Source organism: Lepisma saccharinum, chromosome 14 (assembly GCF_977018435.1).
Source record: "Lepisma saccharinum chromosome 14, izLepSacc3.1, whole genome shotgun sequence".
Lineage (NCBI taxonomy): Eukaryota > Metazoa > Arthropoda > Insecta > Zygentoma > Lepismatidae > Lepisma > Lepisma saccharinum.
Genome location: NC_139242.1, coordinates 65,001,682 through 65,023,352, shown reverse-complemented (window position 1 = coordinate 65,023,352; position 21,671 = coordinate 65,001,682). Strand labels below are relative to the sequence as shown.

Here is a 21,671-nt window from a genome sequence, read left to right as displayed (position 1 = left end):
TATGTCCACAGCTGATAGTATGTGTATCCATTCAACAAACTGAAGTATTTAATTTTTTTGAGCAAAACAGTGTTTGCAAATTGTAATTTCTACAGCGATGCAACAAAAGAATGTTAATTGATATTGTTGTTTTTCATACACCTCACTATAAGGAAAGGTAATATGTTTGGTAATATGGTTACCTAATGTTCTGTCGAAATGCCGTACCTACATCAAACATGAGTTCGTAAACAGTAGGGAATTACTAGTGTATATTCTTTGAGATAAGGAATTTGGTATGTGTGTTGTAGTTTTCTGCATGATCCAACAATTGTGGTACCTTTTACCCTCACTGGAGAGAGAAATTTGGTACTACTTTACTATAGGGGTGACACCTATAAATCATTTATTTCGCACTTTTTTACATTGCTAACGTACTATTCTGCGGTATGACTTGAGATGACCGGACCCCTCTCCGATTTTCTTCATATTTTACATACTCACTAATTGAGGCCTTCTAATCACGAATCTGAAGTTAAAATTTGTCGGAAACGTCTAGAATTTGCAAAATAAGCTAATCAATTTTCGCGACCGGACTGCTCTCCGATTTTTATAGTACTGCTAATACTTACTGAACCATTGGCGCGTGGTTAGGTTTTTGCAAACATAGTTAAAATTTGGTGTTGTTGTAGTATCAGGGGTCTCACTGCAGAACATGGGCTGCTTTTTTCCTCTAAATAGACTAACAAAATTTATATCCCCTGAAAGTACATACCTTCTACTTCCATTTTCCGGTGTTCCTTTTACGATTACTATTATATTATTGCACGTAAAAAATGTTTTTCCTGCTGCTAAAAGCAATGCATTTCTCCTTTGTTCGTGTTCATATTTTTTACGCGCTCAAGTGTTGTGCGATTAGTGAGACCCTTCGTTTCGCGGCATTCGAGTTGATTTGTCGCTCCGGATTCCACCCACAGACGCACAGTTTCTTTCATTATTTCAGACGAGGAATGCTTACAAGGTTAGGTTAGGCTTGTTAGGTTGGGTTCCAATAGCATAAATACAATGAAAATGTTTTTCCTGCTACTAAAAGCAATGCATTTCTCCATTCGTTCATGTCCATATTGTTTATGCACAGTTTCTTTCATTATTTCTTCGAGGAATGCCTACAAGGTTAGGTTAGGCCTGTTAGGTTAGGTTTCATTAGCATAAATACAATGACTATTATTTAGACTAAGTGAACTAAACCTAGCTACCTAACAACGTAGGCATTTTTTGGCTTTCACTAGATTTGTGCAGGAATATGCCTTTTCCTTCGTTGCTACAATTTCAATACCGCCCAACCTGGACACGTTTTTCTGTTTTTTTTAAAGAAAAAAAAATTTCCGCACCTTAAAACTTACTTTTCCCGATTACTAACTACAAAACGTTACCAAAAAATTATGAACCGCGTTCCTCCTAAGCAGCCCATATTTTGCAGTCTTACCACAGAAACAGCGTGTTGGACAGATATTTTTGCAGAAAAAACATTCATTTGCATTAAAATGGATCAAAACTACATTCACGAACTTCAACAACGTTACAGAAAATGATTTGCGTATATACTTTCTCCTGTAAAAAGTAAGAAATCCGTCACCCCTATAGTAAAGTGTTACCAGAAATTTTGCATGAGTTACGAGGATTGTTATTTATGAACGTTTTCTGTTAACTCGCGGAGACGTGTTTTGTGGTGAAGTAATATCCTAGGACCAGTCGTTCTCAAACTTTTTCCTCATTGTATCCTCTAGTAGTAACTAAACGTCTAATGTACCCCCACCATAGGTTTTCTCCGAATAGTGGCTTTTGAGGAATTGGTGGGGCGTTTTTGATATGTTGGAGGCATCTTTTCTGTAATAGAGCAAAAAGGGTATTTGTGGTGTATGTGGAAAGATGGTAAACAAACGTTAGAATCCTACGTTTCTTATTTTATTGGTGTTCCTACGTTTACAATCTTAGGTAACAGTTCGTTATATCGGAGATACATTAAAATCGGATATTTTGTGTTTCGCATGGCTCGTACTTAATACATAGTTCACATAACACATAGTTCAAGGTGCCATTATGCTTTTTACACAAAAACAAACATAATTCTTCAATAGAGAGTAGTTTTTGTTATTCCTTTTTTCGCTTCCATAACACACAATATGGCGGGCACAGGTTAACTACCGCTGTAGGTATGCAGTGTTTCCAACCTTCTTCACCTAAAAATACCTACTATTGTGTTCGTCACGTGGTGTGCAAATTGTACATTATGCATGGGTAGCTGAGGGATAGCCCCACAAACCATTTCCAATTAGGTTAGGTTAGGCAAGCAAGAGTTAAAAAAGGGGTAAAATTCGGTATGGTCCCAACACCTCTCACTCGTTTCTTTCGTCATTTTTAACATTCGTTCTTACCTATTCTGCATTACGAAAGATTCTTTAAGGTGGTATTTTGCTTTTTTCACAAAAATAATTTCAATTTCTGACATGAAGAGTAATTATTGTTGTGCCTTATTTCGCTTCCATAAGACACAATATGGCGAGACAGCTTGACTAGCGTGGTACATCATCATTGGGTATGCAGTGTTTCCAACCTTTATGAACCGAAAAATCCCCACGAACCATTCACGGATAGCCCTGATTCATGAATAGCCCCAGAAACCAAAAAATCCCCACGAACCATGCACGCTTAGCCCCACAAACCATTCACAGTTAGCCCCAATTCATGAATAGCCCCACAAACCATGCACAGCAAGGTTAGGTTAGGTTCAGTTACGTTAGGCAAACATAGTTAAAATTGTCATATTGCAAAACAAAAAAAAACAGCATGGTTGGAAACACTCACAGGGAGTTACGTCATCAAACATTCGCAACATTTGGTTCACATAGTGCAAGGAAATGAATGGAACGAAAATTGTGCGTCGGAGAGATATTTCTGTTCAAAAATACGATTTCCCAGTGAAATACATTCCACGATGAATGAAAATACCTCCACGAACTTCTAAATGCTACAGAATCTCATTTCCGTAAGTAGTTTCTTGTGTAAAAATGAAGAAATCCGTTGTGACCGTGTTAAAGTTTTACTAAAAATAGGGGTTGGAAACACTAAGAGGGGGTTACGTCATCAAACGTATGCAGCATCCAGTTCAAGTAGCGAAAGCAATGGCACTTGTGCGTTAGTGAGATATTTCTCTTGAAAAATACATGATTTCCCAGTCAAATAGATTCCACGATGAAAGAAAATACCTCGACGAACGTTGGATACCTTAGAGAAACTCATTTCCATAAGTAGTTTCTTCTGTAAAAATGAAGAAATGTGTCTCCGATATACCGAACTGTTACCCAAAAATAAAACTGTGAAACACGTGTATGGTAAGAAGTATATAACAAACTTTAATTTCCATATATTTTTTCCAGCGTTAAAGAACAAAAATAAGTTTGTAAACAAACTGTCAAACACGATTTTGGAGTTTTTATTGTAAATTCTCAGAGTTTCTAGTGGGGAAGGATGTGCCTGGATAGCCTGACACAGTTTCTTGATATCTGGTTGTGCACTTGAAGTTTTGAAGTGGAGATTTGGCTCCAAATTTAGTCTAGTATAGATTTCGAACGAGTATTTTGTTTCAGAGTAACATGAAGCAAAGATAAGTGTCGGTGACAAAATCAGCCTTATTTTCCTGCTGAGTGTTAAATCTATGAAGTCTGCTCTACACACCTGCAGCAAAAACGTTGTTGTCTGGGTATTCTCTATATTTCTTTTTTTTTTGAGCTGATCACATACCCCTTTCAAGTCGTTCATGTACCCCTGGGGGTACGCATACAACAGTTTGAGAACCACTGACCACTGCCTTAGACCAAAAGCTTTACACAAGTGAATATAGCAGCCATAAATGTGTGCAAGGGCAAGCACCCTCCTCCCAAATTGGGCCCTCAATATATATATATTTTTAATGTAGGAACTACCATTAAAATATTGGGTCCAAGTTCCTTTGGTTTTATTGCGATTTCATCATGCTACGAATGCAATTTTATCATGGTTCGATTTCGATTTACTTCTGTTAACACATACTGCAGAGTTTCAGCGATTACCTAACATTTTGTTAAATGTATGATTTCGTAGTTAGGTTAGGCAGGCCAGGTTTGGTTCTCTTAGCATTAAAGTAATGTCACTAAATGCATTCTACTAAGATTCCGACTTACTTCTACATTAATTCCCACTAGTCTACGATACTTACAGTCGCTTGTCAACTGAAAATACATTTTCCATGGGAAGCACACATGCTTGCGTAAGGTATTTGACGGACCTTTCTCCTCACACCAATGATGCTACGAAGTTAGGGAAAATTTTGAATTTTTCTACTGTCCGTTGAGTGTTTCCTTTTACCTTTTTTTATTTTTACTTAGCCCTTTTGGCCCTCCTTGCTTTTATCCATTATATATATATAACATAAATGACTTGTTCGAAAATCCAAACAGTGCTCATTACTTTAAGCAAGGTTCAAATTTCTTGTGACAATGATTGCCAAAATTCAACGATAATTAGTTTTCCCGCTAGGAGAATTTGAAAAAATCATAATACAATCAGAACCGTTACCCAATGTGATATTGTTTACCATAATAATCAGTACTCGCGTAGTAAGGAAGGTGTTTTTTTTTAACTTTATAAATAGCACAGAGCTCCTCCACGAATTGGGCAGCACTTATGTCTCTCCAAAGCACAGGCTTGATTGCTAATTGCAAAACGAGGAAAGTAGTCCAAGATATGAATTATTTCTCTTACATGGGCTGTGCATTGGATCAAATAGCTTTGTTATTTGTGGTTCCTGCATAATAAAACAAAATTTTGTGTTGTATAAAACAATTAAATCTGTCAGGAAAATTCAACATAATTCTCAAGGGATTACAGTTGGTCAAAGATCCTACTATGCAGCCTTCAGTGTTTATGTTGAGAAATAACCCTAAAGATTCTTCAATCAGAAAATTAGAACTAGCTATTTTGAAAAGATATTTACACTAAATCAATGTAGGAATGCACTAACTTTGTGGAAATGCAAGATAAATGTTCATGTACTTAGTTTTATACATCAGTTATTTTTCATTTTAATATCCTCCAAACTAAAGTCTGAGACATGATATCATCAATCTTGTCAACCCAATGTACAAGGGGCATTCCATATTGATTTACATTTTCGAAATTCCCACTATCCACAGTCCACCATTTGGCTTGTCATAACGGTTGCTAATAGGTAGTACATATGTCTGCCGCCACATGTGTCAGCACAGAACAGAGAGGTGTAATACATGTAAACCACAGTGCATTTTCCCAACTGCTGCCAGTATGTCTGCAGACAACTTGTTGAAGAGTAATCAGCAAGGACAGTGCTGGACGACGTGGTTTTTGTGGAATAAGACGTCTCATTCAGCTTGTTCCGCCTCTGGTGTATTTTGAATTATTTTAATTGTGCTCATATTTGTTTTAGCTTTTTGTGTATTGGGAACTGTTCGGATAACGTAGGTCAGGTAGCAAACATTTTCTATAAATATGGTGCGTGCATTGCAATCTTATCAGTTGCTTGTCATATCTAGTCGAGTTCATATCGTTCCCCGCAATGTGATCACTCTGTGGGTCTCAATTAGCCTCAGGATGAGTTGATCCCAAGCTGTTGTTCATCAATGTTGTCGTGGGTGAACAGTGTATCTGATATTTAGGATTTGTTTTCTTTTTTTTAACTTTATTGTGTCTTTTATTATTTGATGACAAACGTGATCACTCTGCGGGACTCGATTAGCCTCAGGATGAAGTTGGGCCTGAGCTGTTGGTCAATTGGAATCCACCCCTTCTTTCACTCTTCTCATATCCTCCTCAGTTTTTCCCATCATCATCGTCAACACGACATGTCCTTACCAACTTTATTTTTTTGTGTCAGGAAGGAGAGTGAAAGAACAGCAGAGATTCACAGGCGATTGGTAGCAGTGTGTGGAGAGCATGCACCATCAGAAAACACCATATACAACTAGGTGGATGGCTGGAGGGACACACAACAACGGAGAAGGGAACCAGTTCCGGAAGGACAGTGACTAGGCTAGTCACAATCTCACGAGTAGAGCGGCTTGTTCAGGAGAACAGGTGTATAACATTCTCGGAAGCGCAGGCAGGCACGGGACATGCCAGAGTCACCCTGTATTGCATCGTGCACAAACACCTTAAACTGTGGAAGGTGTCTGGGTTCCCAACGCTCTGAATGCAGCATAGACACAGCAGCGTAAAGACATGAGTCATGATCTCCTCCAACACCACAACCAGGATCCAGAAGGCTTCGTGTCTAAACTTGTGACCTGCGACGAGACTTGGCTCCATTACCTTGAACTGGAGACCAAAAACCCAAGAAACTTCTGCATGGACATCATTTCACAGACATCGAGGACCTGCAAACAGCTGTCCGGATGTGGGTGCTACACACTCCAACGAAGTGGTTCCATGAGGGCTTGGGGAAGTTGCCTCACTGCTGGAGCAAGTGTATAGAGCTGAAGGGAGACCACATTGAGAAGGTGAACATATCTACTGAGGTTTAACTAATCTGTGTGAGTGCAAGAAAATAAAGTATAAATCAATATGGAACACCTCTCATAACTGGTGTGAGGGGGAGGGGTATGTGCATTTGTGTGTTTAGGATATATATTGTTAATTGCATTATATCAGAGATTTTTTTTTCAACCGGAAGAAATCTGAAAAAGAGAGCTAATTTGATTCCTTGGAGCCTCTGGTGTGTATAGATTTCTGGTACTTCAACTCTTAAGTAATGTACACAGAGCTCGAACTTAAGAAGGGGTGCCGGGAGATGTTATCTCTCCCAGCAAAATTTTCGCAAAGCATCTTCCCTGTTTTTGTGAAGCGACACATGATGACACAATTTCTTAATTGTCCGGTGAATGGAGGGAAAAAATGTAACTGAAGCATCAAGGCATAACCAACTTGCCAATTTCGCATTCTAATTTTACTGTGAATTTTGTATGCTGAAAGTTTAATTTTTCACTTGGCTTCTATGCGACTCTGAAGTTCAACTGGACTTGCCATATCCACTAGGATTCCAAAAAATTCACAAGGGCCCATCTGCGGTGGAAACTGTGGTCAATGATTCCTTATTTAATAATAATAATTGTGACAATATTGCTATGTAACATTCATAGATATGAAAAATGAACTCTAAAATGGATGTAGATATTGTAAAAGCATTAATGCTGAAAACCAAAACTTGAGACAGTGGCACCCAGGCCTTTCGTTTCAGGGGTACAACTCGCGTTACATTGGTCATATGATAATGATGGAAATATTTTTCTGTTTCTTACATTCCAGCGATAATTTATATGTGCATGTTGACCTTTTCATGTCCTTTTTTTTCAGGGGTGGGTGACAGGGAGAAACCCTATTTTTTAAAAAAAGAAAATATTTTGGGGATTTCCCCTTCCCCCTCCATATATATGCTGAATGTGCATACATTTTATATCGTCTGAATCTGTGATTCATTCCGCGTACAACGGTATATCATTCATCTCTCTAGGGCAATCATGTACATGTCAACACTGTCATGTACTTTTTATTGGGGGGAGAGGGGGGAAATCTCGACTTTTTCCGAAATTTTGTAATTTTGAGTGTTCTCTCCCTCCCCCCACTACATATATGCCGAATTTGCATAAATTTTATATAGTCTGAATCTCTGGTTCATTCCATGTACAACGGTATATCACTCATCTCTCTAGGGCAATTAGCCTCCGATCTACGCTCATTTAATTGAAACTGCATTTTACTCAAAATCGGCTCGGGGCTCAAGGGGGTTACATGTGAAAATGGCCTTGGGCTCCAAAAGGTTAAAGGTTCACCTTCACAAGAAATAAAAAAAGAGAGTAGGTGCAATCAACAAGAATCAAACTCGGAACCTTCAGCATGTCAAACTGATATGCAACCACGTGGTAGTCTGACAATATCTTTACCTACTGAAGTGCACATGGGAAACTTTGAAGCACTTTTTCTTGGAAATGGCTGGCTAGTAGTACCTTGGCATATAAACACCTACAGGGTACCCAACCACTACACAAAATCTTGTCCCAAACTATATTTCCCAAGCCATGCCCTATTCTTGTCAGTCAATCTTGAATGACCTTTGTAATTATTGTATTAGTGTATTGTAACATTCATAACAGTAAACAAATTGTAAGAGAATTATATTTTTAGCAATTTCCAAAAATCATCACAAGGAGTATAAATACCTGCATCTGGTAATCTCAAAAGATCCACAGCCTCACCAAAAAAAGATTTCCTGTAATTATCCTTAGATAGTCTGCAATTAAATGAATGTTGTTGTAACAATTAGTTGAATTGGTTAGCCTCTGATTATATTTCTGTATAAAATCACAAGGAAATTAATCTGAAACAATGTATTTTTGCAGGAAAAGCAGAAACTTTGGCATTGATTGTTACATCAGAGAGGTTATCGAGGCTGATTGATTAAAGTGAGTTCAGCAGTTTCACCATGATAACTAATTTGGAAGCTTTGCAATGCATCTGGCAAAAAAATGACGCTGGTAAAAGCTGTTTCACATAAAGGAAATACTGAATGCTGAAGTATCACCATATAAAGGCACCATCATCTGATTGAGAAACAGGTACTTCTTTTTAACCATGGGAAAATGTTATTTTTTCATTGCATGAGATATGTGTAGACGTAGCATAGTTTGTTGTGTTGGGAGGTAGCAAAATATCTATAATGGCTATTAGCAAGGTAATTTTAGAAAAAACTTCGGCAGAAAAGGGAGCATTGTTGCTTGTTATTGCAATGATTCAACTAATATACTGGTTCGAATTGGGTATTGTAGTGCCATCAATGTATCCCATGTGGTCATTTTGGTATAGTGTGCATTTTACCTGTGGAACGTTTCTTGTAATAAATATTACATACAATTACTTTGCTATAATGCTTATTGATACGAGCATACGTGGCAGGTTTTCAGTCTCATCCTCAAAATCAAATTGGTCCCATTGCCATACATGTGTAACAATGTGTCCTCCAAGATCATGGCACTGTAATAAGTGCAATGTATGCATTTTAAAAAGAGAACATCACTGTATTTTTACAGGATGCTGCATAGGTCAACATAATCACAGATATTTCTACCTTTTTGTTTTGCATTGTTGCATCGCAACCACTTATGCTACATATTTCAATATATTTTTTCTGCAATACATTTTTGAAAATTATGGTTCTGTCTCTTTGTGGAAGTTTGTATTGCCACTGTCCATGTTATTCTTAGGTTTTGACGCTGTTCCCTGTTACCTTGTGGCTAGCTTAGTAATTTTTGCAGCAGCAGGTCTCACTGCTGTACTGCTTTTCTATCACACAGGTTTGATAAAATCTGGTGCTGTCACATATGAACAAAGGCACCATATTAAAGATTATGATCAGGGTGTAAAGCAAAATGTGAAGGAGGTATTTGGTGAGAAATGGTATTTTACTTTGGTATTTCCATTTATTAAATCCACTTTACCCCATGATGGAATTTATTGGCATAAAACAGGTAGTTTTAATGAAGAGGAACCTAAGTACAGATAGCTTTGAAGACAATTCAAACTCACTTGTCAGATTTCATTTAATGTCACTTTTCTATATCCTTAAGTCAATTATGATGAGCATGAATGGTGATGAAACCAAACAAACACATTGAAATGCCTATGCTCTGGCTGGTACTGACTAGGCTTGCTAGTCAAGCACTCAATTCACTTGGGCAGGTGATAAATCTAGATTTATTGATTTGAGAAGCATACATAAATGCCAGTAATGGAAAATCACCTCACTGCTAATCATCAGGGTTTGAAACTCTGCTTTGAGTGCTAAATCCAGGCAAATAAAAAAGTAAAGATGTGCCAGAATAATCAACACTAACAGTATTTCAAATTATAGTAAAATTGCTGATAATTTTACAAATCTGATATTCCTGTAAATAGTCTGTAGCTTAACGCAAAACTCCACTCTTTTGTTATTAATATAAATGTATAATTTATATGCCTTTGTCTCGTAAAATAAATATCTAAACATGCAGTTTCTTTTTGTAAATCAAAACCCATTGCAGTCATCTGGTTACATACATTAATTAAGGATGTGAGGTTCTTTATATAGAATTTTATATTGGATCAGTAGAATATTGATTATGGGTATTGATAAATTTTATGTCCGTATTTTAGCTGTATTGGTACAAACTTCATATCAGTCAATGTCACACAAAAAGTAATAAAATTATACAATTGCACGTATTTTAGAAGAATGACATAGGGGTATAGAATGGCCCTTTTTAGACAAAAGCATTTTCCTTGGTATTTTTCTTAACATTTCTTCTACTATGATCGAATTCTAACATGTAAAGTGAAGAAGTTATGTAGCATTTTGATGCCATACAATATTTCATCGCATATTTCACAGATAGAATTTGTCCTCATTTTCTTAGCATCTCGCATACCATCCAATCAGAAGGGAGCTCTATGCCACAAATGCAGTATAGCTGATTGCAATGTAAACAATGTATCACATCACATTTTAAAAGTCAATAACTATTAAAGTAGAGGAAATACATTTCCTATGAAACAGTTTTAGGTACAAATCAATGATGCTGCTTCAATACATACTTTATAGCATACATAGTACACACATGATGTGTCAATTATAAACACCGGGCACTGGCTCATTATATAGGTGAGCTTGATGGTTACTTAATGTTACAAAAAAATGTGTGGAGTTTGTTTGTTCACACAATATTTTATTAATTAAAATGCCCATTTACTTCTTTAAATTACATCTCTTTGTCCTTAATTTTTTTAGTTATTGAATAAAAACCAACCAACTCTGTATTCCTTTCATGCTGTATTCACCCATCCCTAGCCATCTACAATATTATCTAAGGTTTTCTGTGTAAATTATTGTCTGCTGTGAAGAATGCTATATAAGTTTTTTATAAGCATTCACGTAGTATTTATTCTAGCATAAATGTTAAAGGAAATGCTTCCATCTAAAGTGGGCCTAAGATTATTTTCGTAATGTCTCCAGCTGACTGTGTGAATCAAGCTAGCAAAGTGTGAGTGATAGAGGAGGGATAGCGATAACTGCTGGGAAAATATCTTCATTGATGCACTAGGATCAGTGCTAGTTAATTGGAGGCTCGGGGAGTTGCAACTTGCTCACAGCCCACAAATACAGAACAGCAAGAGATATTATGAAAATAATTGCACTCTAATACTGTTGCCTTGTAATCAAAGGGACTCAGGTTTGATCTCTGGAGGCACATTGCATAGTGGTTCAGATCCCAACTTAACTGTAGACCCAGTTCTTAATAGCCTCTCTGAGCATAAAATACAACAAAAACAATTAAAATTAGTATGGAAGGTGAAACTTTTTTGTTAACACTCATATATGTATACAAAGACAAATTCTTTGACTTGTGAATCACAAACTAATCTGCCCATTCAGTAATTATAGGATAACAAATAATTTCCGTAGTTTTAAAATATCCATCATATGTATAAGTAGAGTTACAAAAAAGCTGGCTTTTTTGGAAAAAACAGGAAATTTTGGCTTTTTACCAATTACAGCTAACCTATTTCACTTGAACTTACTGTTATGAGTTTACACGTTTGTAGTGACATATTTTACAACTAGGTAATAGAAATTTACATGATGTAGCAGCTAAGAGACAGATATTGGCCAATCCCAGTGGACACATATTGCATAACCATTCAGATACAATTTTAACCCTAGCTTACCTATAGGGGAAGGGGGGGGGGCTTGCAGGCCCACCACCTCAATTTTATAGATTTTTCAACTGCTTGGAAATAAATTACATTGTTTCCTAGGATGCTCCCAATATTTAATTATTATTTTTGTTACTTTTGTTCATAAAAACAAATTTAATGTAATTAGGAGGCAAAATGCAATTGGTGGTCATATCAGGTGCCATGTTTGAATGTGTCTCGTTCGAGACACTCTTGCCATTGACAGTGTACAATTGGTTGGTAATGATTGTAATTATTATATTTAGAAAAGAACCGCACTTCTACAAATTATAAAGCATTAATAAAAATATATGAATTTTGTGAGTTTTAGTAAATGATAAACTATATGAGAGACACTCATGCAATAAAATGGTTATTATATTTTATTAATGATAAAAATTTTTATTGACATTTATAACTGAACATATGAATGGTGCGGTTATAAATGTCAATAATTTTTTTTTTTTTTCAACTTATGTGGTTGCAGCAAACACTGTTAGAGGTGGAAAGTGTCCAGTTTTTGATATGAGAGTTAAAATTACAATCTTTTTGATACACTGATTCCAAATATGGCCTCATCACGTAAGGATTTTCCACAAAAAAATCACATTCTCCCCTCGTTCCCCAGATCTTACGCTGTGCAATTTCTTTCTATGGAGATTTATTAAAGACAGGGTTTATTGCACAACCAATGCCAACTTCCATCCAGCAACTTTGCGATCGGATAATGCATGCAGGGCAGGACATTACAGTGGACATGTTACACCATGTCTGGAACGAGTTTGATTACTGCGTTGATGTCTGTCATGCGACCAGGGGAGCCCACATTGAAGGATTGTATAATTTTTAACTCACATATCAAAAACTGGGGCAGTTTCTGCCTGTAACAGTGTTTGCTGCAACCATGTAAGTTTAAAAATATATTTTTGTTATTGACATTTTAAACCGCACCATTCATTTGTGTATACCCTGTATAATCAGCAAATGAAGCAGTGATTCAATAATAAAATGTTTTCCTGAATTTTAGTCACAAAGAAAAGTGTGGGCTTGTGAGCTGCCTTCTGGTATGTAAGTTTCTAGTATGGCATGGGTAAACTAGGGTTAAAACTAAACATGTAGTCCTGATGAGCACATCTGACCATCAAATGGACTTAAAACAAGCTTTTACATGTTTGTGTCTCAATTTAAATGTTGATGTCATAAAATATGAAACAAGTGTTAATATCAAAATATTCGATGCTTCGGGACAATTAAAATTCTTTACTGTTTGTAACACATATGCAGAAGTATAGGAATTTTGTGAATTTGTGTATATATCCTGTTTAACAGAGCTTTGAGATGGAAGCGACATGTGCCTCTTGGAACCTAAGTAAATGCAACCTTTGAAACTGAAGCAACATAAGCTGCAAGTGTCGCTTGTCACTTGGCCTCTACCATTTTCTCAGGGAACTTTCAGACTGAAGCAACAAGTGACATGTGTCACTTGGAAGCAGACCCTCAATAATTCATTCAACCTTTTGAACCGAAATGCGACAACAAGCTAAACATGTCACACTGTTTTCTCAATAGTGTGCATCGTGCCGCTTTGGTCTGTTGTTCTTGCATGCATGGTGAACGTTTTGCTTTATACTGAGGAGACTGCGTCGCTTGCCATCTGTGACTTCAGTCTGAGAGCTCCTCATTGGCACGGATCGTGTAGCCTCGGTCTTGTTTGTGCATGCTTGGTGGATGCTTGCTTACAGACTGAAGGGGTCCATGTCACTTGCCACTTCAATGTGACCCCCCCCCCCCCTCCTGTCATGTGTTTCTTCAGTCTCAATGTTCTCTATACTTGACAAGCTTGTTAGCTACTTCATCAGAGATTAAAGATTTCATTTAGCCTGTAAATCACAGAGATAAATTGCAAGTACTGTTGTTGTAAAAAGGCCGGCTTTTTGATAGAAGGTTCCTTTTATAATCATGAATGCCCCTCTGGAGTGTTGCCTTTTAATAAGGAGAGGTCCAATGCTTAGAGGAGGCAAAGTGCTTCGGATCTCATTTCGAACTGTAGGTCCAGTCTTATTTGTTTCTATACTTCAGTTTTAGTGCCAGTGTTTTTCAACTGCCAGGGTGCAAAAAGTCTGTTGCACCCAGGGGTTGACAACTAATTTTCTAAATGTAATTTTATATTTGACAGCAAGTCTATACATAATTGAACTATGATTATGCTATACTTGATATATTAATATTAATTTCCATATAAAGTTTAAAGATCAGAAATGTATTTATGAGTGAATAGTTGGGATCAGGGCATTGACTTGTAAGAAGTAAATTACTGGGCTGTGGTCTCACAAAGGTTGAGAACCACTGCACCAAGAAGCCAAAATATATCACTAGTTGCTCCATGACCAGGTTTAGTGGCCATTTAATCAGATTATACATGATGTACTGCAAAGCCAGAATACAAATATATATTTTACTGAACATAAAATTTAATGTAAAGAGATCTGATACTAGATTATCAAAAGGTAATCAGTATTTTCTTTTTTGCTTCATGTACATGTTCGTATAACAAATCAAACATTGCAAATCATATCATACTATTAGGTTCTATTAAAAACACATACAAAACTACTCTAGTTATGTGAATATGTTCGTACTATATAGATATATTTAATAAGCCTACCGAAATATGAAGATAACACTTGGAAAGAACTCCCCATTCATAATAGCCAGTTTTCTTGAAAACACTGTTTATGTCTAGCTACGAATTTCATATTGTAAATTGTAGTTTATATTTAGAAATGAGTGTCTTTTACAGTAGGGGGATAAACGAAAACCATAGAAGAGGAAAAATACTACCAACTCCTGTATTTTCATTGATTTGAGGCACTTTTGTGAAGTGAGCCGAAAAAAGCCCAACCAAAAAAGCTGTGGAAAAAATTCTCCTGTTTTCCAAAAAAAAAGCCAGTTTTTTTCGACCACTTCCAACTCTATGTATAAGCAATATGATATTAGAAATTTTCTAGTTGGAGAAAGCTCCAGTAAGTTAGATATTTCACATGTATAACATCACGCCAAGGTGTCACAAATTACCAGGAGAGGGAAGGAATTCCCCAATCGCCCTGGCAAATATCACCCTGAGTATGAAGATAACCTGGCCAAAAGTAATTTAGTAAACAATTAGAGTTGCATTTTACAACTCATGATATCGAACATGATCTCTCTTAAGCCAAGATAATGAATCATCATTGCTGTTATTTGTGTCATCTTTGTTTTATTATGTTTGAGTGAGTGAATGATGCTGGGTGTACCTTTGATGATTAATTTTTGTTTTGCAATAAAAGAAAGCTTTGCTGCAGATATTTAATATTTTAGTTTTTGTGCTTTTATGTAAAGAACTGAAAAAAAAGCTGTGATTAGAAGAGGTTGATCAAACCAAAAGAGTATTGTGGCTAATGTTATAGACATACCTCCAAATAATGCATACTTCATATAATTAGTCTATATAACAATCAAAATTTCAGTTGCAGCTAAGTCACTTTCTTTACATATAATGTCAAATTCGGTTTGTGTAAAAATAGTATTACTCAATAGAGTTTTGAATATCTTTACATTTTGCGTTGCATTTTGATACTTTTAACATATTTTTTTTATGTGGGGTGTCTTTGTATTACATGCATGTATTCTGGGTAATTGTACTAGGAGGGATGCTAGCTAGCTAGGTTCTAGGTAGTGAAGAATTTTGACTCAAATTTTCATTTTATAATGTTTCTGTGCGTGCATGCATGAATTGTGTAATTTTATTGTCCTCATGTTTTAAGGATCGAGCTATTCATGTTTTGGGAACACATTGATGCATGTTTCATTTGGTTCACCTTTTTATGTATTAAGTACAGGGTGATGCACAAAATGTCATACCATTGAAACATCTCACGAAAACTAAATATTACTTGACCTCCAGCATTGCAATTGAGTAAGTACATGTACTTCATGGAAATTACCTTAAATGACATTACAAGTAAGATTTGGACAGAGCTGAAGACAGAGTGGACAATTTAGTGTTCACATGAAGGATTTTTGCAGAAACAAGGTTGCAGCAGAAACCCGGAGAATTTCCCATGCTTGGTTTTTTTTAAGCGATGGCCCCTGATAAACCAACAAAACAATTTGAAGCAAATGTTCTATACTGAGGAATAAGATATCTCACACTGCTAGTGTTCATGCACCTAAAATGCTGAAAACATACCTTATTCAAAGGGCCGGTATATCAACAATATGTTGCACATATTACGCCTTGACAGAAATTTTTCAAGGTGTGGTGCTTAATTCTATACAAATTCTTTATCAGTCCTATCAATAATATGTGTCATACATAAAATAAATGGTATGGCTTTTTGTGTGCATTTGTGTAATTGTTTTCATTCACTAGTTTCAGGGCCCCTTCTAGTTAGACTAATGAATAGATTGTAAAGTATTTAAAATGTAAGAAAACTTATGGTTGTGAACTAATGAGGTATGATAAAATTTGCATAGTAGATTTGGAGCAAATTAATCGTATGTGGTAATTAGAGCACTAGTATATTTTTGTATAATATATATACTGTATCGACACAAATTTTTAAAACATATCAGAAGTATTTTGTTTCTGTAGATGTTGATTTAATTTTAAATTGCTAAAATGCAATTCATGTCAGTATTTGTAGTGGGAATACAAAAAGTAGTAAGAATGTGAACCTTAGGATAGTAATTTTTATACATTCACCCTAAAATGTGTGAAATATTTTGGTTAATTACAACGTACACTAAATATATCAATAATTTTCCCAGTAAAAACTAAAATGGTGGGACAGCCACATTTGTTTTATCCATGTATATCAGAGGAAAATGCATATTTGGAGTAAAATGTTCATTTGATTAAGCAAGAATGTCACTGATATGTGTATTTATGAACATGCAAAAGGAAGAATTTAGTTCCAAATTTATTCTTGTGTAATGTTTTTACTGCTATAAATATTTAAATCAGAAAGTATTTTGTAAGACAAATAACGTGATTCTTTGCTTCATTCTATACTCTGTTTTTCAGAGAACCAAATCAAATTTTCCTAGAACTATCTAATAATGTTAATTAATCATGTAAGATTCAACAGCAAGAAATAAAATATTATTCACTTTTACATGTGGTAACCATATTGTGTTTTCTTTTATCTTTTCGCATGATTGAAGTCTTTCTCAATATCTTCCATGTTTTACATATGTATTCATGTAGCCACGTGATCTGCAATGGAAGTTCTTATATTAAAAATGCTTTGCTTAACATGCAAAATTAATTTAGTAGTTAAATAACTCATTAGGAAGCTTTCAGACTGATGTGACAGGGGACACATGACCAGCAACAAGTGACACATGGCACTGACACAACCTTTCATACTAGAGGGACATGACAAGCTAGCTGCACAGGTCACTTGTATCTTCCATGTCACTTGGACTGGTTTATGTCACATGTCACTCCTGTCTGAAAGCTTTCTTAAAGTTGACTGATATATTGTGTGTTGAAAAATATATATAATGTAATGGTCCTTTTTTTGTGGACTTCGTTACTAAATAAAGAACAGGTAATGTTGCATGTAGGCCTTGGACAAACTTGCAATATTATGCACGTGAGAGGTTCACATTGCTTCTATATTGAGTGCCTCCCTGATGCATTGTGGGAATGTTGTCACTTTGTAATCAAAGAGCTCCAGGTTGTTTTGCCGACCCCCCAATGGTGGAGTGGTGGGTCCCAGGTTCGAATCCCAGCCTGAGCATGGATGTTAGTGAGTGTCCATTCATCAATTTCTTCATATCATCACTCATCCTGATCTTCGTAAATTAGTCAAAATTGGCACAAAAGCGAAGTAAAATAAAGCAACTCAATAAGTCTCAGGTTCGATACCGAATGGAGGCAGATAGATCCAGTCCCGATTAGCCTTTCTGTACATAAAGTGGATTTAAAAGCACTCAAACAAATCAATATATTGAAAATATGTTCACCATGGAAAGTTGTTACAATGTGTTAAGAACAGCCTCTACCATTGAAACAAATCATAAATATGAGTTGATGTGAATTGTCCCCTGTATATTGCATCATACCATAAAGGCACATACTGCTTCACCCATTCTTGATCTCTTCCATAATGGTACTAATGTGCCATTTGCCCAAACTGCATTTACCCATCCAGGGTCACCAGCGGTAGACCATTGCAGGTTGTATTCTTTAGTTACGTAGATGTCACATTATCTTTAACTGTGCTGCAAAGTCATATAATATTCATGCACTAGCCTATTAAGAGAAAAATATTAATAAGGGGGTGCCCAACAATCAGTTTCAAAAAACGAAATTTTCACTCCACAAAAATGTATATATTAAAGCATAGCTTATGCCTTGTGCAACATTACTAAGAATAATAAACTAATCAGATGAAATAACGAGGATGATGAATCTGGTGTTAGGATGGTTATGATTGCCATAAAAATGAAAATAATCAAAACCAACCTGTTATCATCCTAACATCAGATACATGATGACCCTTATTATCTATCTCCCTTGAGGAAAAAGGTTTGAAACAGTGGCAATATTCTATTTCAAAAACAAATATGTGCCAAATATCCAAATATAATACTGTATTTACGCATGTATAATGTGTGTATAATGCGCACCCTGTTTTTGATGTGGAATAGCAACAAAAAAATATATATTGTAGCCTATATAATGTGCAGTGCAATTCATGTTCAAGAAAGCCATTTCTTAGTTGTAGATTGTAAAGCTGCTGCTATGCCGATCAAGAGCAAATGACATCATACTTATTTAATGAGTCACCTGTTCCTATGTGGACCAAGAATAGAATATAGTCTTGTGTATACAAAGAGTACCCCCCTTTTCACTTTGCATCCCAAAGCTTTCACTTCTGTAACTACCTTGTTTATCCTGTAGTAGAAGAAAATTAGATCAGAATTACCTTCTGGATTTGCAGCACTCTGGAAGTTCTTTTCTATTATTTCTTGCCCAACAAATACCATTGATACACATCCCATGTGATGGGAGGTGCATGCTTGAATTCCGTGTCACAGAATTTTCCGTTACAAAGTGAAAAATCGTGGGAAACTGCTTTTAAACTTTTATATGTTTTTTACACGTGTTATACACAGTGAAAACATGTGAGGTGTCATGTTGGCTGTCCAAATTTTTCCGTGCATAATAAGCACTACAGTTTTTTGGGCGCAAGAATTTTGAAAAAAAATATACGCATTATACATGAGTAAATGCGGTATTTATTGTTGATTTATTTTATGTTTGCACAATTCCAGATATCACCAAGGAAAATGAACTTGCCATTGTTCTTTTTTAGGGGGGGAGGGCTCAAGAATACCTTAGATGTTGTGAATAATAATTAAACATATAAAAAAATGCTTCCTCCATGATAAGGCTCTTTTTAAAAGCTTAATTGACAATTATCTTGGAGATAATGTAACTTATTGTAAAATAACAGTTCATTGTTTCATTTTATTTCCTCTGTGTTAATTAATCCTTTTGCTATTTGCTATTTTTAACATGTACTACAAACTGGACAGCATTTTGCATACTAACGAGGCTCTGGTATCGACTCAAAGCCAGTATAATCCTCTGTGAGGCTTGCGTTGTAGCAAAAAGTAGCAGAATAGAGAAGTAAAATAAAAACAAATCAAAGCTATTTTTAACATGCAATACATAAGAAAATATGTCCTAGGAAAGAATCATTATTTGAGTTGTAAATTTCAATTCACAATATTATTGCTGTGGTAACACAGTTGAAAAGCATTTAATTTAGAAGTTTCCTGCCCTTCATATAGGTTTTGTGAAGATTAATGAAATTTAAACCTGGTTGATTTGTCCAAAAGTAATGCTTACAAAGTACAGCCGTAATCTGTCCATGTCCTTTACAATAAAAAAATCACTTTTGAACAATTTGAACTGGTTTTATTCTATTTTAACCCCTGACAGAAAATCCTTTGCAAAGAGCAGGGTGAAAGTTTGGGGGGAGGGGGGGTGGCGACTTCAGATCCCTCTGAAGGGCAAAGCCTGTTGATATAGATGGTATTTGATCAGCACATCAGATGTGTTATTGGGCTTTCAAGAGAAGCCTCGACATAACAGTAATTTTATGTGGTGGTCTTCCTCTGTGTGTGCGTGCTCATTTATATATTTTTTAATGCTTAGTATTATTAAGAAATGTATGTAAATGCAATTTGTGTAAGAGCTGTTTCAAATGTTGCAGGAAACTATTACCCACAATGAATCTGAGGAGGGGAATTATACCAAAAACTACAGGCGATAAAGGAGCTTGTGCATTTATCTGTGCCATGATCCCATTGACTTACTGGTTCGAATTGTTCGTTGTAATTCCATCCATGTACTCTGTGTGGTCTGTTTGGTATGCAGTGCATTTCATATGTGGAACGTTTTTGATGGTGAATATCACGAGCAATTTTGTTGCTCTGATGGTTGTTGATACAAGCATATGCGGTCGAATGTTGCCATCAACATTAAAACCGAAATGGCACTTTTGTGCTGTATGTGAAAGTGTTGTCCCTCCAAGAACATGGCATTGTAATGTGTGCGATACCTGTATACTGAAGAGGGAACACCATTGCATATTTGCAGGATGTTGCGTTGGACATTACAATTACAGATACTTTTATGTATTCCTTCTGTATATGTTCGTTGCAACTGTATATGCAACATATTTCAATGTGTTTTTTCTGTGGCATACATTTAAATACCATAGTATTTACTCTTTGGTGAAGATTCTCTTTCCTATGGCGATGTTTGTTTTTGGATTTGATGTGTCAGCATGCCAATTTCATACTTTAATGACTGTGATAAATTTTGCAGGAGTATTTTTTACAGGGACTTTGCTACAGTACCATGCCTATTTATTAAAGTACGGTTATGTCACATATGAGAGAAATCACCGCATTAGGGACTATGATTTAGGTGTAACTCAAAATATTAAGGAAGTATTTGGTGATAGGTGGTACCTGACATGGTTGTGCCCTTTTATTAAATCTCCTTTACCTCATGATGGAATTGAATGGGATACAACAGAATCGTGGAAGACAGAAGGTCCTAAGCAGAGATGAAGGCATCATCTTTATACCTGAACCTGTTAGTAAATGTTAGTTTGAGTCAGTAGTTGGTCAGTGTGATCTCTGAGGGACCAAAGATTCTAATTTTGTATTAAAGATTTCGCAGAGTAACTTATTTCCAAACAGTAATCTGGACCATTAAAGATTATTCATAAAACAAAGATACAGTCCACATTTCTGTACAGTAGAGTGCTGCAAGGAGTGCATTTCACTCGAGCACCAAATAGTTCGTACGGACAACACTAGATAGCATATGGAATTGGCAGCTTCTTTGCTCAAGCAGATAATGGTCGAACAGGCAAAACGAGCAACGAGTACATGCATAACTGTAATTTGTCTGTGGTAGTGGGCCCTCATATATGGATCGTGAATTGAAACTTTGGTAAATATGCGATATCGCCTGAATGGATTTCTTCAAATTTACAGGAGAGACTACTTACTGAAATCAGTTTCTGTCGAAGTTCTTCAAGGTATTTTCTTTCACGGAAACTGAAAACTTCACCATAGAATGCTGCAGATCAAGAAATAATCGCTTTTTATGTAAGGAACTTGCATTTTCTGTAAAGCTACAACATTATGCCGTTGTTTCCATTATGTACCTGCAGATGGCGAGAGCATCGAAAGTCACGCGCTCTCGCCAGTGTTTCCAAACATGCCTTTTTTCTATGAATTTTTTTTTCTTTTAACTATGCTTACCTAACCTTGTCGTAAATGGT

The 21,671-nt window shown here is 36.0% G+C and overlaps 2 protein-coding genes across 3 annotated transcripts; both read left to right on the top strand.

Annotated features, from left to right (window-relative positions):
* The first annotated feature begins 9 nt into the window (after nucleotides 1–9).
* On the top strand, nucleotides 10–21,405 carry LOC145998582 (putative palmitoyltransferase ZDHHC24). 2 transcript variants are annotated; one of them, XM_083135020.1, is made up of 3 exons: nucleotides 10–157; nucleotides 8,445–8,660; nucleotides 20,085–21,405. In XM_083135020.1, exon 3 carries the CDS (start codon nucleotides 20,101–20,103, stop codon nucleotides 20,947–20,949), a length of 849 nt encoding a protein of 282 aa, XP_082991146.1. In that variant the 5' UTR covers nucleotides 10–157; nucleotides 8,445–8,660; nucleotides 20,085–20,100; the 3' UTR covers nucleotides 20,950–21,405. The 2 variants fall into 2 exon arrangements, with proteins under 2 accessions (XP_082991146.1, XP_082991147.1); XM_083135021.1 differs by lacking the exon at nucleotides 10–157 and adding an exon at nucleotides 6,528–6,548.
* On the top strand, nucleotides 8,705–10,125 carry LOC145998581 (putative palmitoyltransferase ZDHHC24). The gene has a single exon (XM_083135019.1). It carries the CDS (start codon nucleotides 8,762–8,764, stop codon nucleotides 9,602–9,604), a length of 843 nt encoding a protein of 280 aa, XP_082991145.1. The 5' UTR covers nucleotides 8,705–8,761; the 3' UTR covers nucleotides 9,605–10,125.
* Nucleotides 21,406–21,671: the final 266 nt, after the last annotated feature.

Coding starts and splice junctions, on each gene's coding strand:
- LOC145998582 (XM_083135020.1), top strand. CDS start 20,101: ATGAATCTGAGGAGGGGAATTATACCAAAAACTACAGGCGATAAAGGA.
- LOC145998581 (XM_083135019.1), top strand. CDS start 8,762: ATGGCTATTAGCAAGGTAATTTTAGAAAAAACTTCGGCAGAAAAGGGA.